Here is a 14,903-nt window from a genome sequence, read left to right as displayed (position 1 = left end):
AAACGCAGTTTGGGCCACATTTCATCAGATAATAAACACAGTTCGGGCCACATTTTATCAGATAATTAACGCAGTTTGGGCCACATTTCATCAGATAATAAACACAGTTCGGGCCACATTTCATCAGATAATTAACGCAGTTTGGGCCACATTTCAGCAAAAAAAAAAAAAAAAGAATGTACTCACCTGAAAGAAGTCTTCTCTTCCGGCCGGCTTCTGGCGAGCAGCTCCCCTGGAGATCTTGCTCTTCCTCCTTCTGCAGTCTCCCGCGGACCCGCGCTGGCAGTCAGGCAGAGCAGGGCTATGGGAAGATGGCGCCCAAAGCCCTGTACTGGAGACACAAATAGTCTCCAGAGCAGGGCTTCGGCGGCAGCCATCTTCCCGTAGCCCTGCTCTGTGAACTGGCTGGCACGGCGTCAGTGCGGGGCCTGTGGGCAACAGTGTGACGTCACGATGACGTCAAGGAGCTTCTGAGGCCCCTAAAAATGTGAGGCCCCTGGCGGCACCCCTGCACACACACACACACCATGCATACATACACACACACACACACACCATGCATACACACACCATACACACACACACACACACACACACACACACACACACACACACACACACACACACACACACCATACATATACATATATATACACACACACACACACACACCATGCATACATACATACACACACACACACCATGCATGCATACACACACACACACACACACACACACACACACACACACACCATGCATACACACAGCATGCATACACACAGCATGCATACACACACACACACACACACACACACACACACACACACACACACCATGCATACACACACCATGCATACACACACCCACACATATACATACACACACCCACACCCACACCATGGGCCAGTTACTCACAGTGTCTGGCTTCCGATGCTGTGACCGGGCAGACAGACGGGAAGGGGGCGGAGCTACATGTGGGAGAGGTGGAGCTACATGCGGGAGGGGCGGAGCTACACGCGGTAGGAGCGGGGCCATAGCCAGCGCTGCTCTTCTGTGTTCCGGGCCAGGCCGGAACTATGAAGTAAGTGTCGGCAGGCGGAGGGATATGCAGAGAGGCGGCAGGTGGAAAATAGTCCCATTTCACCTGCCAGCCTCTTTGCAATGCGGCAATAGGGGGGGGGGGGGGCGGGCGAGGGTGCTCACTCCAGCAATCCTGAATGGGCCCTGGACCCATGATTAAAGAAAAAAAAAGAAGCAGGAAACAAAAATAGGCTGCAGGACAGGCGGGCCCCCCAGTTGAAGCGAAGGGATCCGGGCCCTATAGCAATGCTATGGTTGCTATAGCGATTCCTATCTATGAGTAAGAACCGTTTGGTTCGAAACATGTCAGCTACATGATGTGTGATTTGGTGTGGATACGTCCATAATAAAGGAACTTGATGCAAGGGATATCGTGCGGACACCCTTTCTTTTCTGCTGTTTATTATTATAATATAGAAAATAGATATTTCTGAAATCTTGTATTTTTAGTCTGGGTCCACTTTAATAGCAAAGGCCCCTTACATCCTAGAAACACCAAATTTGCAGGTTATGTTAAAAAGATAGTGGGGAAAATATTATTTTCCTATTTTTTAAATGTTTTAATTTTTTGTGTGCTGAGTGTAGGTAATAAAAAAAAAATTACGTGGGGTCCCCTCTTCCTCTGTAACCCCTTGTCTCCCATGCAGGCTGGGATAGCCAGAATGCGGATCCCCAGCCGACTGGGGCTTCACACCCTGAACTATACTAGCCCACATGGTCCATGGTATAGGGGGGGGCTCCGGGGGGGAAAGGTGGCCAAGCCTTCCCCTTCCCCCCTGGAGCCCTTGTCCAATACATGGACAAGGGGCTCTTCCCCACCTCCGGTGCCCCAGGAGGAGGTGGGGGTGATGGATCCTGGGGGAGGGGGGGTTCATGGTGGCATCTGGGAGTCCCTGATCCCCATTGGTCTGTTAAAGTGAACCTAAAGGCTAAAAAAAAATGAGATGAATTCACCTGGGGCTTCCCTCAGCCCCCAGCAGACGATCGGTGCCCTCGCAGCCCCGCTCCGATGCCTCTGCACCCGCCAGCGACGACTTCCAGTTTCGCCGTCACCGGCCGACAGGCATGGGAACGCGAGTGATTGTTCGCGTTCCCAGCCTGTATATCGCCCCCTATGCTGCTATTGTGGCCTCCTGGCCCCAGGTGAGTTCATCTCATTTTTTTTTTTTGACTTTAGGTTATCTTTAAGGAACCAATGGGGAGCCTTGAAGGGAATTTAAAGATACTTTTTGCTCTCAGCTATACTGTAGCTAAGAGCAGTTTGGCGGGGGTGGCGAGCCAATGGGGAGCCTTTGGAGGGAATTTAAATATGCTTTTTGCTCTCAGCTATACTATAGCTGAGAGCAGTTTGGTGGGGGTGGCGTGTGTGGTCTGTGTGTGTGGTGGCGTGAGTGGTAAGTTGATCTTCAATCAACTTAATGAAGATTGCAAGATAGAGGATATTGGCGTAGGACCTTTTCTGAGGATATTGGAGTGGGAACAATTTTTTAAAGGTACAGGTAAGGATTTCTGGTTAATTAAGAATATTAAAGAAGTTTTTTCGTTGTTGTGTTTTTATTTCATTTAACCCTTTGTGGAAATGGTACTAATTTCTTCATTTCTCCTGGGAGAGGGGAAGGCATCTGGGATCCCCTTCTTAAAGGGGACTCCCAGATGCCTCCATGAACCCCCCCCCCTCCTTCCCCCTGGAGTCGTCGCCTCCACCTCCTCCTGGGGCACCGGAGGTGGGGAAGAGCCCCTTGTCCATGGATTGGACAAGGACTCTGGGGGGGGGGGGAAGGCTTGACCGCCCCTCTCCTCCAAAGCCCCCCCATTCCATGGACCATGTGGGCTGGTATAGCTCAGGGTGCGAAGTCCCAGTCGGCCGGGGCTCCGCATTCTGGCTATCCCAGCCTGCATGGGAGTCTTGGGAGAGGGGAACCCACGTCATTTTTATTTTTAATTTCCCACACTCAGCACACACAAAAAAAAATTAAAAATAGAAAAAGAATATTGGTTCCTGCTATCTTTTTAACATATCCTACAAATTTGGTGTTGCTAGGATGTAAGGGGCCTTTGCTATCAACTGCTAAAGTCGGCGGTGTAACAAACGTTGGAGAGGCGGCTGCGGTGAACACCGTGACCACCGCAGCTGCCTCCAGCTCTCTGTTTAGCAATGTTTCCGTGCCTCAGGCGTCTAGCAGGCCGAGGACGGGTCTGTCAGTTGCACATAGGGTTGCTTTGTCATGTGCGCGCAGGCACAGACAGGACCTTTAGGAGGTGGCGCGTCAGCTGACCGGCCGGTCGGCTGACGTCAGAGGAGACACTCGTCGCTCCTCATTGGCTAATAGGAGGGGGTGTGCCAGAGGGGTCTCCTCTGCTTCATAAGCCTAGCTGAATCACTCGCAACTTGTCTGCTGTTGCGAATACTCTGTGTTAGCGCTCAGACCCTTAGATAGTTCCAGTGTGCTTTGATCCGGGAGGAAACCAGGGATTTCACACAAGATAGGAATTGTTTGATAGCCTTAAAGATTTACATTACTGTGTTATTATTTGTGCATGACTCTGGCTCGTTCTAACTACTCTTCTGCTCAGTGATTCTGTACCTCTGCCCATCTGATCTTGCTACCGACTCTGCTTGCTTATACCTTCCTGTCTCTGCCTCTCGATTTTGTACTGCATCTGTCTGTTGCCGAACCTGATCTGTCTGACCACTCTACTCTCACCAGAGGGCCCTTGACTCTGGTGAGGGGCACTGTACTGTTAGTACCCACCAGCTCCTCTGGTGAGGTATTGCCAAAGCTATCAGTACTACTGTTGCACCAATCACTGCTATTTGTTGTCACATCAGCTTCTTATATACCAGTATTATAGGTGATTCTGCAGATCACCATATAATCAGGTATATATCTGCATTATAGGTGATACTGCAGATCCCCTAATAATCAGAATTCTGTTCTTTGCTGACACAAATCGCTACAGAACAGCAGACCAAAATGTCTATGGACGCACTGGGTAACCAGGTTGGGGCCTTGACCACAGCGGTAGATAATTTAACCGTATTGGTCAATACCCAACAGACTCAGATCACTCAGCTGTCTGGGGCGGTCCGCACCCTCCAGACTGCAACTGGACCAGTGCAGTCCCCTCCAGTTATAGAGCCTAGAATGCCTATGCCGGGAATATTTTCAGGGCACACATCTGATTTTCAGAATTTTAGGAACCGCTGCCTCTCTTACTTTGAGATGAGATCTGTTTCATCAGGGACTGAGAGTCAGAGGGTAACCTTCATTAAAACACTTTTATCAGGGGGTTCACAGACATGGGCCTACAGTCTTCCTAGTGGTCATGAGGCATTATCTTCAGTTCAGAATTTTTTCAAATCAATGGCTATCATATACGATGATCCAGATATCGCAGTCACTGCTGAGAGGAAACTTAAAAATCTCAGGCAGGGACATAACGCCGCAGAGACCTATGCTGCAGAGTTTAGACGGTGGGCAGTATCGGCTAGGTGGGGACAGTTTTCCTTATTAGACTGTTTTTTATCTCGGTTATCCGACCCCATTGTGGATGTAATGCTAAGTCATCCCGAAGCCAAGACTGTTGATGATGCGATCTCACTTGCAGTAAGAATAGATCGCCGTATTCGTTATCAAAGGCAACCTCGTGGTAGACGCCCTGTAAGGTCTGTTCCCGTCACCTCTCCTACCCCTTCTCCTCCTCAGGATGAACCGACGCAGATTGGACATTCTTTATTGTCAGAGGTCGAGAAAAATCTGAGACAGTCGGAGGGGCTCTGTCTATATTGCGCAGAAAAAGGCCATATAGTACAGAACTGTCCTAAAAAGGCGGAAAACTCTGCCGCCTAGGAGTAGCTAGAGGTACTACCCTAGGCGAGGCAGTGTTACCTCTACCTGATAATCGGTTACTACTCCCTTGTTCTATTTCCTGGGAAGATCAGGTCCGGTCTACCCAGGCATTTATAGACTCTGGTTCTGCCGCCAATTTTATAGATTATGATTTTGTTAAGAAATTGGGGATTCCCCTGCTTCCCTTAGACAGACAGATTGTCCTCACTGCAGTGGGTGACTCTCCACTTCAAAAGGGCTATACCCTGTCTCAGACTCCAAGTTTGTTATGCCATGTGGGGGTATTGCATAGAGAACAAATACAATTTTTTTGTACTTAAAATGACCACTTCTACTGTAATCCTTGGGATGCCGTGGTTGCAAAAGCATTCTCCTCAGATAGATTGGAGTTCCGGCCAGTTGCTTAGCTGGTCCTCCTTTTGCCATCATCATTGTATGGAGAAAGTTGCTGTTTGCACCACCAGGATTCAGATAGAAGGGTTACCTGCACAATATGCTGAATTCACTGATGTTTTTTGTCCTAAGTCGGCGGACAAACTTCCTCCACACAGAAGTTTTGACTGCCCCATTGAGTGAAGGCCTGGTTGTATGCCCCTTAGAGGTCATTTATATAACCTGTCCGCTCCTGAAAAAGTCACTATGCAGGACTACATTAAAGAAAACCTTGCCAAAGGTTTTATCTGTCCTTCTAAGTCTCCGGCCGGAGCAGGGTTCTTTTTTGTTAAAAAAAAAAAAAGACGGTGGGCTTCACCCCTGCATAGATTATCGAGAACTGAATAAAATTACCATAAAGAATCATTACCCACTCCCGTTAATTGACGACTTCTTCTCCCAGGTTACGGATGCATGTGTCTTTTCTAAACTCGATCTATGAGGGGCTTACAACCTAGTACGCATAAGGGAGGGTGATAAATGGAAGACGGCATTTAACACACCTGACGGGCACTACGAGTACCTTGTTATGCCCTTCGGGTTATGTAACATTCCTACTGTCTTCCAGGAGTTGGTCAATGAGATTTTCCGAGAGGTCCTGGGACGATTCGTCCTGGTATATCTGGACGACATACTGATTTTCTCACCCAGTCTAGCTAAACACAGGGAGCATGTGAAGTTTGTCCTGAACAAACTTAGACAGAATTCTTTATATGCAAAAATTGAGAAATGTCTTTTTGAGGTGTCGGAAGTTTCTTTCTTGGGGTATATCATTTCAACCTCAGGACTCTCCATGGACCCCAAAAAAGTAGCTGCCATTTTGGAGTGGCCACAGCCCATGGGACTGAAGGCACTCCAAAGATTTCTTGGCTTCGCCAATTATTACAGAAAATTTATCAAGGGATTTTCTTCTGTAGTGTCACCTCTGACTAACCTCACCAAAAAAGGAGCTGACCCTTATAATTGGTCACCCGAAGCACATTCTGCTTTTTCATCTCTGAAGAACTTGTTTTGCTCCGGCCCTATTTTGCTACATGTTGATGTTACTTGTCCCTTTATAGTTGAGGTGGACGCATAAGAAATCGGGGTCGGGGCTGTGCTGTCTCAACACTCGGGTTTCCAGGGCAGATTGCATCCATGTGCTTTCTTCTCATGTAAATTCTCTCCGGCAGAGAGAAATTATGATATCGGTAACCGAGAGCTGTTAGCCATTAAACTCGCGTTTGAGGAATGGCGTCATTGGCTCGAAGGGGCAGAACATATGATTACAGTCTATACTGACCACAAAAACTCGGAATATATTGAAGGGGCCAAGAGGCTTAGTCCTCGACAGGCCCGCTGGTCATTATTTTTTTCAAGATTCAGATTTATTATTACGTATAAGCCAGGGAGTAAAAATGTCAAGGCATATGCTCTGTCTAGATGTTTTCAGCCCGAGACAGTACAGTCACCAACTCCCGAGAACATTCTGCCCGAAAAAGTGGTCGAGGCAGCTGCCGAGACCTGGGAAGATTGGTGGCTTACTTTAGGGCCTTATCAACAGGATATTCCTCGAGGGGAAACCTGACGGAGTTCTATTTGTGCCACTTCATTTGCGGCTGCAAATTTTACAATTGTTTCATGCACATAAAAATGCAGGGCACCCTGGGGTGGCCAGCACGCAGGATTTACTGTCTGTGTGTGGTGGCCATCATTGGTCCTAGATTGTAGGGAGTTTGTCAGAAACTGTACAGTTTGTGCCAGGAATAAGCCATCCAGACAGGCTCCTGTGGGCACCCTTCAGCCTTTACCAGTACCTGAGGAACCATGGACCCATTTGTCCATGGATTTTGTGGGTGAACGCCCCAGGTCTGAGGGGAAAACAGTCATATGGGTGGTAGTCGACAGGTTGAGCAAAATGGCTCACTTTATTCCACTGGACGGCGGATCTCTTCATTCAACGCATTTTCTGCTTACATGGCATACCAGAAAATGTACTGTCAGATAGGGGAGTCCAGTTTGTGTCCAAATTCTGGAGAGCGTTTTGTCATCATCTCGGAATGAACCTGTCATTTTCCTCCAGCTACCACCCACAGACCAATGGGCAAACTGAGAGGGTTAAACAGTCTCTAGAGCAGTTCCTTAGATGTTATGTGGCTGACGCGCAGTTAGAATGGGCAAAGTTCTTGCCATTCGCAGAATTTGCGCATAACAACCTGAAAAGTTCCTCTTCAGGCTTTTCTCCTTTTCAGGTGGTGACAGGGAGATCTCCCAAATTTTCTCCATTGCCAGTGGTGTCTTCTCCTTTCCCTGCTTTGGAGGAGTGGCAGGGATCTTTTAAGGAGATTTGCACCATGGTCAAAAGGAACCTGGAAAAGGCCTTTTAGACCCAGAAGAAGCAGGCTGATAGAAAGCGATCTGTAGAGTGGGACTTTGTACACAGAGACATGGTGTGGGTTTCTACCCGACATCTGGCACTGAAACAGCCATCAGCAAAATTGGGTCCCAGATTTATAGGCCCATACCCTGTGTCCAAAAAGATTAATAATGTCACTTATGTCATTTCATTACCACCCAGTATGAGAGGTGTTAAGTCATTCCATGTGTCTTTGTTGAAGCCGGCTGTGCATGTGGATTCCTCTCTCCCCCCCCCCCCCCCCCCAAGATGATTGATGGGGAACCTGAGTATGAGATTGAGCGGATTTTGGATTCTCGGCGGGTGCGTAACTCGGTACAGTACCTTGTTTATTGGAAGGGGTATGGGCCTGAAGAGAGATCTTGGGTGCCGAGTCATCGCATGCATGCTGAGGAACTTGGGGAAAAGTTTCATGAGTTGCATCCTGAGAAACCAGGCAGGACGTGTCTGCAGTCCACGCCTCAAGGGGGCAGTACTGTAACAAACGTTGGAGAGGCGGCTGCGGTGAACAGCGCGACCACCGCTGTTGCCTCCAGCTCTCTGTTTAGCAATGTTTCCGTGCCTCAGGCGTCTAGCACGCCGAGGACGGGTCAGTCAGTTGCACATAGGGTTGCTTCGTCGCGTGTGCGCGCACACAGACAGGACCTTTATGTGGGGAGGAGGCGCGTCAGCTGACCGGCCGGTCGGCTGACGTCAGAGGAGACGCTCGCCGCTCCTCATTGGCTAATAGGAGGAGGCGTGCCAGAGGGGTCTCCTCTGCTTCATAAGCCTAGCTGAATCACTCGCAACTTGTCTGCTGTTGCGAATACTCTGTGTTAGCGCTCAGACCCTTAGATAGTTCCGGTGTGCTTTGATCCGGGAGGAAACCGGGGATTTCACACAAGATAGGAATTGTTTGATAGATCATGCACCTCCATTACTGTGCACCCATGCTATGCATTTGTGTGAACCTAACTTGCCTAATCTCCATGCTCCATCCAGTGACTGACTAAGCATTACCTTGTACTCATACTGTGCTGTGTGATCTGGTTTTCTTGTATTCCTGTATTGTCATATTGCTGTTTGTCACTCCTAAATACTGTCTGTAACCTAAATTAATGTCCAGTGCTGTATAATATGTTGGCGCTTTATAAATACAATAAATAATAATAATAATAGCCTTAAAGATTTACATTACTGTGTTATTATTTGTGCATGACTCTGGCTCGTTCTGACTACTCTTCTGCTCAGTGATTCTGTACCTCTGCCCATCTGATCTCTTGCTGCCGACTCTGCCTGCTTATACCTTCCTGTCTCTGCCTCTCGATTTTGTACTGCATCTGTCTGTCTGTTGCCGAACCCGATCAGTCTGACCACTCTACTCTCACCAGAGGGCCCTTGACTCTGGTGAGGGGCGCTGTACTGTTAGTACCCACCAGCTCCTATGGTGAGGTATTGCCTAAGCTATCAGTACTACTGTTGCACCAGCCCTTGACTCTGGTGTGGGGCGCTGTACTGTTAGTACCCACCAGCTCCTCTGGTGAGGTATTGCCAAAGCTATCAGTACTACTGTTGCACCAATCACTCTTTGCTATTTGTTGTCACATCAGCTTCTTATATACCAGTATTATAGGTGATTCTGCAGATCACCATATAATCAGAATTCTGTTCTTTGCTGACACAAATCGTTACAGGCAGGTTTTGTTTCACTAAGAACTGTCATTTACCACATTTAAATGTATACTATTTTCCTTTGAAATTTTAAAATCGATTTTCTCAAAAAGTATAAAGTCTTTTTGAATTTCCTTATTGTTTTCACTGCTCTTCTTAACATATCTGGCAAATTTGCTGTTTCTACAATGTAAGAGGAATTTGCTATTAACCACTAAAGTCGGCGGGTAATAATCACGGAATATTTTTGCAGTGATCCCCGCGATGACGAGTGTGATCATGGTCTGAATAACTGTAACCACGGCTGATTCCCTCCCTTCCTCTCCCCGGCCGCCCTCCGTGCTCCCCCCTCGGTGTGCAGACAGCAATGTGCAGGGAAGCGCTATACAAAACTACTCACCTCCCTGATTCCAATCGCTGCTCTCTCGCCGCCAGTCTCGTCTCCTCTCTCCATAGACGCTGATACACACGCTGCTTCCTGTTTAACAGGAAGCAGCGTGTGTGTGTATCAGCATCTATGGAGAGAGGAGACTGGCGGCGAGAGAGCAGCGATTGGAACCAGGGAGGTGAGCAGTTTTGTATAGCGCTTCCCTGCACATTGCTGTCTGCACACCGAGGGGGGAGCACGGAGGGGGGCCGGGGAGAGGAAGGGATGGAGAGGTCGGGCTGCCCTCCCCACAGCTGCGGCTCCCCCCTCCATCACAGCGCCCCCCTCCCAACAGCGCACAAGGCGCCCGCACGGGACGCACGGCCCTAGAAACGGCCATGCCCCCGTCCTCCTGCATGCCTCTGTTAGCCTGTCCGGGTCCAATAAAGTGCGGCGATGTAAATATTTACCTTGCTGGGACTCAGCGCAGGCGCACTAGCAGCATTTCGTTCGGGTAAGGCAGAAATAGCCGAACGGATCGATCCGCTCTACCGCACAGTAGAGCAGATCCGATCGGGTTCGGCTACTTCCGCCTTACCCGAAGGAAGAGCCGCTAGTGCGCCTGCACTGGATCCCAGCAAGGTAAATATATCAAGCCTTATCAGGCTTGCAGGACGCTGCGGGGCCCTGGGGGAGCCAGCGCTGGTCTGCCTGCAGTTATAGGGATGGGGGAAGCCTCATTGGGACCCTGAGGCTTCCCCTTCCAGAATAGCTACCCCCCCAGGGGATTTTCATTTGGTACAGGTTTTCTTTAAGGGACCCTATCAAAGTTTTGCTGAGGGCCTGTATGTTGTAATGTTAATTTGCTATTATTATTATTATTATTATTTAGTATTTATTGTTGGTAGAAGTAATATTACCTGTATATCCTTGAATATAAGTCAACCTCATGTAAGTAGTAGTGACATAAGTCGACTCCAGTATTTGACCCACTTAAAGGAAACTCAAGGTGAGAGGGATATGGAGGCTGCCATATTTATTTCCTTTTAAACAATACCAGTTACCTGGCTGTCCTCGTGATCCTGTGTCTCTAATATGTTTAGCCATATTAGGACTGGATTAGCCACATCCTTGTTTCAGGGGTGTGATTTAGGCACTACTGCAACCAAAGAGATCAACAGGATGCCAGGCAACTAGTATTGTTTAGTTTCAAAAAAGTTTTATTGAAAATTTTCAATAGAAAACAAACATGCAATTGGACAAGCCCTTAGCAAAGGGCGGAATAGCAATTTATAAGCATTGAGTGTATTTGTTGCATGTGACAGTAACATTAACAGGGAGTAATATGACACAGGGTATAGACGGTTGAGTATCAAGTGCAAATGCAAGTTATATATCAGGTTAGAAGGATAAGGCACAGGATCTAAGGCCAGTTGAAGCTGCGGCCGCAAGCCAGGGTTGCCAGGTTCTAATGAAAGATAGAGTATTGTCATTGAGGATTGCCAGGAGCCTTTCAGAGATTAGGATGTCTCTTACTATGAGGTCAGCTAAATTTAAAGAAAGTGTAGGCTTTTGCCATTGTCTCGCTACATGCAATCTTGCAGCTTTGGCAATATGCTGAGCGAGTCGATGTTGGGGAAATTTCCATTTTTGTGGTTTGTTTCCCAATAATAGTTGAAATGGATCAGGTGCTTATGGAATTTCTGGGGCCGTACTAATGGCGGATGTGACCTCTTCCCAGAACTTGTGGGCTATTGGGCAGTACCACCATATGTGGGCCAGGTCCCCTGTTTGGCCACAGCCTCTAAAGCATGTTGGTGGTGTCGAGCTGGAGAACAGATGGAGTTTCTGCGGTGTTAGGTAGGTTCGATGTAGTATTTTATAGTTTGTCTCTATATGTGAGTAATAATTACTGCCTTTAGTTAGAGTGAGACAGCATTTTGTCCACTGCTTCTCGGAGAGCTCTATACCAAAATCTGATTCCCAGTCAGTCATGGCTTTTAATTTAGTGAATTCAAGGGGTTGGGAAATAACAGAATATACATACGAGATCAGTCCCCCCTCCAGGGGCCGATAGGAGCACCAGGCTTCATATGGGGTACGAGAAAGCGTGGTGTTAGGTTCGATTGGGAAGAATTTTAGATAGTGGTAAATTTGTCTGGCTCTGAAGCATTCATTGGGGGGCAGAGAGATAGCTGCACAGAATTGGGGCCAAGAGGGAATCCTGTCATTGATAAGTAGTTTTTCTATGGTGGCTAAGTTTTGCGAGGTCCACCACTGGAATGCTCGAGTTTCGAGTCCTGGTGGAAAAGTTGGATTATGCAGGATCGGGAGTAGTTTGGGGAGAGTGGATTGTAGCTTTCTGGTTAATTTGATACGGTTCCAAATTTGTAGTGAATGTGCAGTTAAGGGTGATTTAGCTATGTATTTTGCCGGTGAGATATGCAGCGACCATTGGAGGGAGGAGATGGATGCCGGGTAGAGTAGGGCATCTTCAATATCTGCCCAAAGTGGGCAATTGTATTGGGAATGTGGTTGAGCCATCTGCGCAATTTGGGCAGCTCGATAAAATTAAAAAGATCTGGGACCCCTAATCCCCCTCCGTGCCTATTCATAAACATTATTTTTTGGTTGATTCTACTTCTTTTATTGCTGGATATACATTTGAAAATGAGTGTTTGAAGGTTCTTGAGTGATGACTTAGTGACTTGGATAGGGAGGGTTCTAAATAAGTACAGCAGACGGGGTAGGAGATTCATGCGGATTGCCTGTATGCAACCAGTCCAGGAGATAGAGGGAGAGTTCCATCTAGAGAGTTCTTGTTGTAGCTCAGCAATCATTGGTTTATAATTTAAGTCAAATAGGTTTTTGGGATCAGCAGATATTTTGATACCCAGGTAGGTTAGATAGTTAGTTCTGAGTTGTAAGCCTAAGCTGGTTGCCATAGACGTTGCACTTTGCATGGGAAGATTAGTCAATAAGATTTCTGATTTGTTTATGTTTAAGCATAATCCAGAGATACTCCCAAATTGTTTGACAATTTTTAGGAGATTGGGGACAGAAGTGTGGGGGGAGGTCAGTGTGAGAAGGAGGTCATACAACTAGTATTATTTGAGGCTAGGTTCACATATAGCATAGCGTAAAAATCCTTCTTTCAAGCGTTTTGTGTGTGTTTGTACACGTTTGCGGTTCGCTAATAAAAAACACATATGCGTTTTCTATGTGTTTTTTTTATGCATTTTTACATTTAAATGTATGCAAATCATTAGGAAGACAACAGGAAGCGGGAATACATCAGAGATCTTTAACTTTGAATGAAAAACACTTCAAAAAACGCATGGAAAATGCAATGCATATGTGCTTCCGTAGACTATCATGATGTGCCTTTTGGGAGCCAGCCTGCATATCATGCAACACTGCAAACGTCTGCAGAACGCTTACTGTAAATCGCAGATGGAACCAGTGTCGGCTGGAAGCTGGAAAAGCTGAGGAAATCCACTTGCTGACCAAGCAGCAGTAATCAGGTGTTACTGCTCACACTGAAGACTTGCTGCAGGTTTCTATTGGGAGTGATAACATAGGGTTACTGCTGCTTGGCCAGCCGGTGGATTTCCTCAGTTTTACCACCTACCAGTCCGACACTGGATGGAACGCTGGTCCTTTTACGTCCCATAGATTTACATTGCTGCATAAAACGCAGTGTTTTCGGCCCCGCAAGCGTTTCTGCCATGTGTGCACCCGGCCTCAAAGAAAAAAAAATGGCAGCTTCCATATGACTCTCACTTTAGGTTACCTTTAAAAAATACAAAGGATGCCTTTATTTGAAAACCATGCTTGGCCCTGTCTGCCCTTTCCTCCAGAGGCCCAGATCCAATTAACCTTTCTCCTGAGCTTTTACCTAGGATATTGTTTTTCATCTTATCTGCAATTTAAAATTTACTAAATCATGGCAAACATATTTTGTGTATTTCCTTGCTTGCTGGGAATTTGATAAGGTACGAAACTATCTCCTAGGAGAAAACTTTTCAAAAAAGAAATATGGGCCTACATCTTATGATTGGCCGATAGGATGTTTTATGATTGGCCGATAGGAGGGGTGAGGTTGCTACTGTTTGTGACAAGGCTCTGAAGGTGGGAGGCGCTCTGTCAATGTGGGGGGGAGGGGTTCTGTCAAGCATGACTTTTAAAGAGGAGCAGTCAGCCATACTATCTCAGAAAAAAAACACACATATATATAAGTAGAAAAATACTTGCTCTACTTACATAACATGTATTGCACTGTCCGCGTTTTTTGATTTTAGTGGTTTTTCTACAGTAAAAGGAGAAAATTCTTCTTAGCATTTCCCATTTTAATTGTGCCTATTCTGAAGCCAATCCTGATGTAATTTCCTCCCTTACTCTACTCTGCCTCATTGTGTATGCATTGCCCGCCCCTTTACTATAGAAAGTGCATTGTCTCAGCATGAGAAATAATGGCCAATCAGAGAGGAATAGTTGTGGAAGGGGAAAACAGGAGGGAAAGAGGCTTCAGCCAATCAGGCTGCATTAGTTAAGTATGGGGGGAAAGTAGAGAAGCAAAAAAGGACAACCCAGCATGCCTTGCAACTTCCTTTTTGCGTATCAAATTTTGTGTGTACCAAATAAGATTCATGTAAACTGGGGAATGATCATTTATCAACAAGAAAAATAATAGTGATTTTAACTTTTGGATTGCCTGGTTAGCATCCTTATTACTTTTTTACCAGATAAAAATAAAGAAATGATTTTTGATTTTATGCTCGACAGTTACACTTTAAGGTGTTCATATTTTTGTTATTTCAGCGTCCAGAAGGAGTTGAGAATTGTAAAGGATCAATTATAACCCAAAACTTCATCCTGACAGCCGCTCACTGCTTCCACCTTCATGAGTCTACGCATGCTGTCGCCGTGCAGACAGGTGGTAAGTATGCTTGGAAGCAGTAGTACAGAGACCAGATTTTTCTGGGCTCAACCTGGGCTGGGGGTGGAGCAGATAGAGGGGGCAGTCAGGCCAATATCAGGAGGTGGGATTCTATATTACATACAACACTAATGTTGAAAAATATATACTGTAGAATCCCTTAGCTGTAGCAAACGCCAAGCAACCAAG

At 46.7% G+C, this 14,903-nt stretch overlaps 1 protein-coding gene across 1 annotated transcript in view; it reads left to right on the top strand.

Moving 5' to 3' along the window:
• The window catches only part of LOC137528776 (complement factor B-like), a 219,292-nt gene that overhangs the window by 148,028 nt on the left and 56,361 nt on the right, over window positions 1-14,903 (top strand). Inside the window, exon 12 of the mRNA XM_068250347.1 lies at window positions 14,597-14,714. Within this exon, the coding sequence (XP_068106448.1) occupies window positions 14,597-14,714 (118 nt within the window). The remainder of the gene's footprint in view (window positions 1-14,596; window positions 14,715-14,903) is intronic.

The sequence above is a fragment of the Hyperolius riggenbachi genome, chromosome 8, assembly GCF_040937935.1.
Source record: "Hyperolius riggenbachi isolate aHypRig1 chromosome 8, aHypRig1.pri, whole genome shotgun sequence".
Lineage (NCBI taxonomy): Eukaryota > Metazoa > Chordata > Amphibia > Anura > Hyperoliidae > Hyperolius > Hyperolius riggenbachi.
This window is presented reverse-complemented; position numbering and strand designations above follow the sequence as displayed.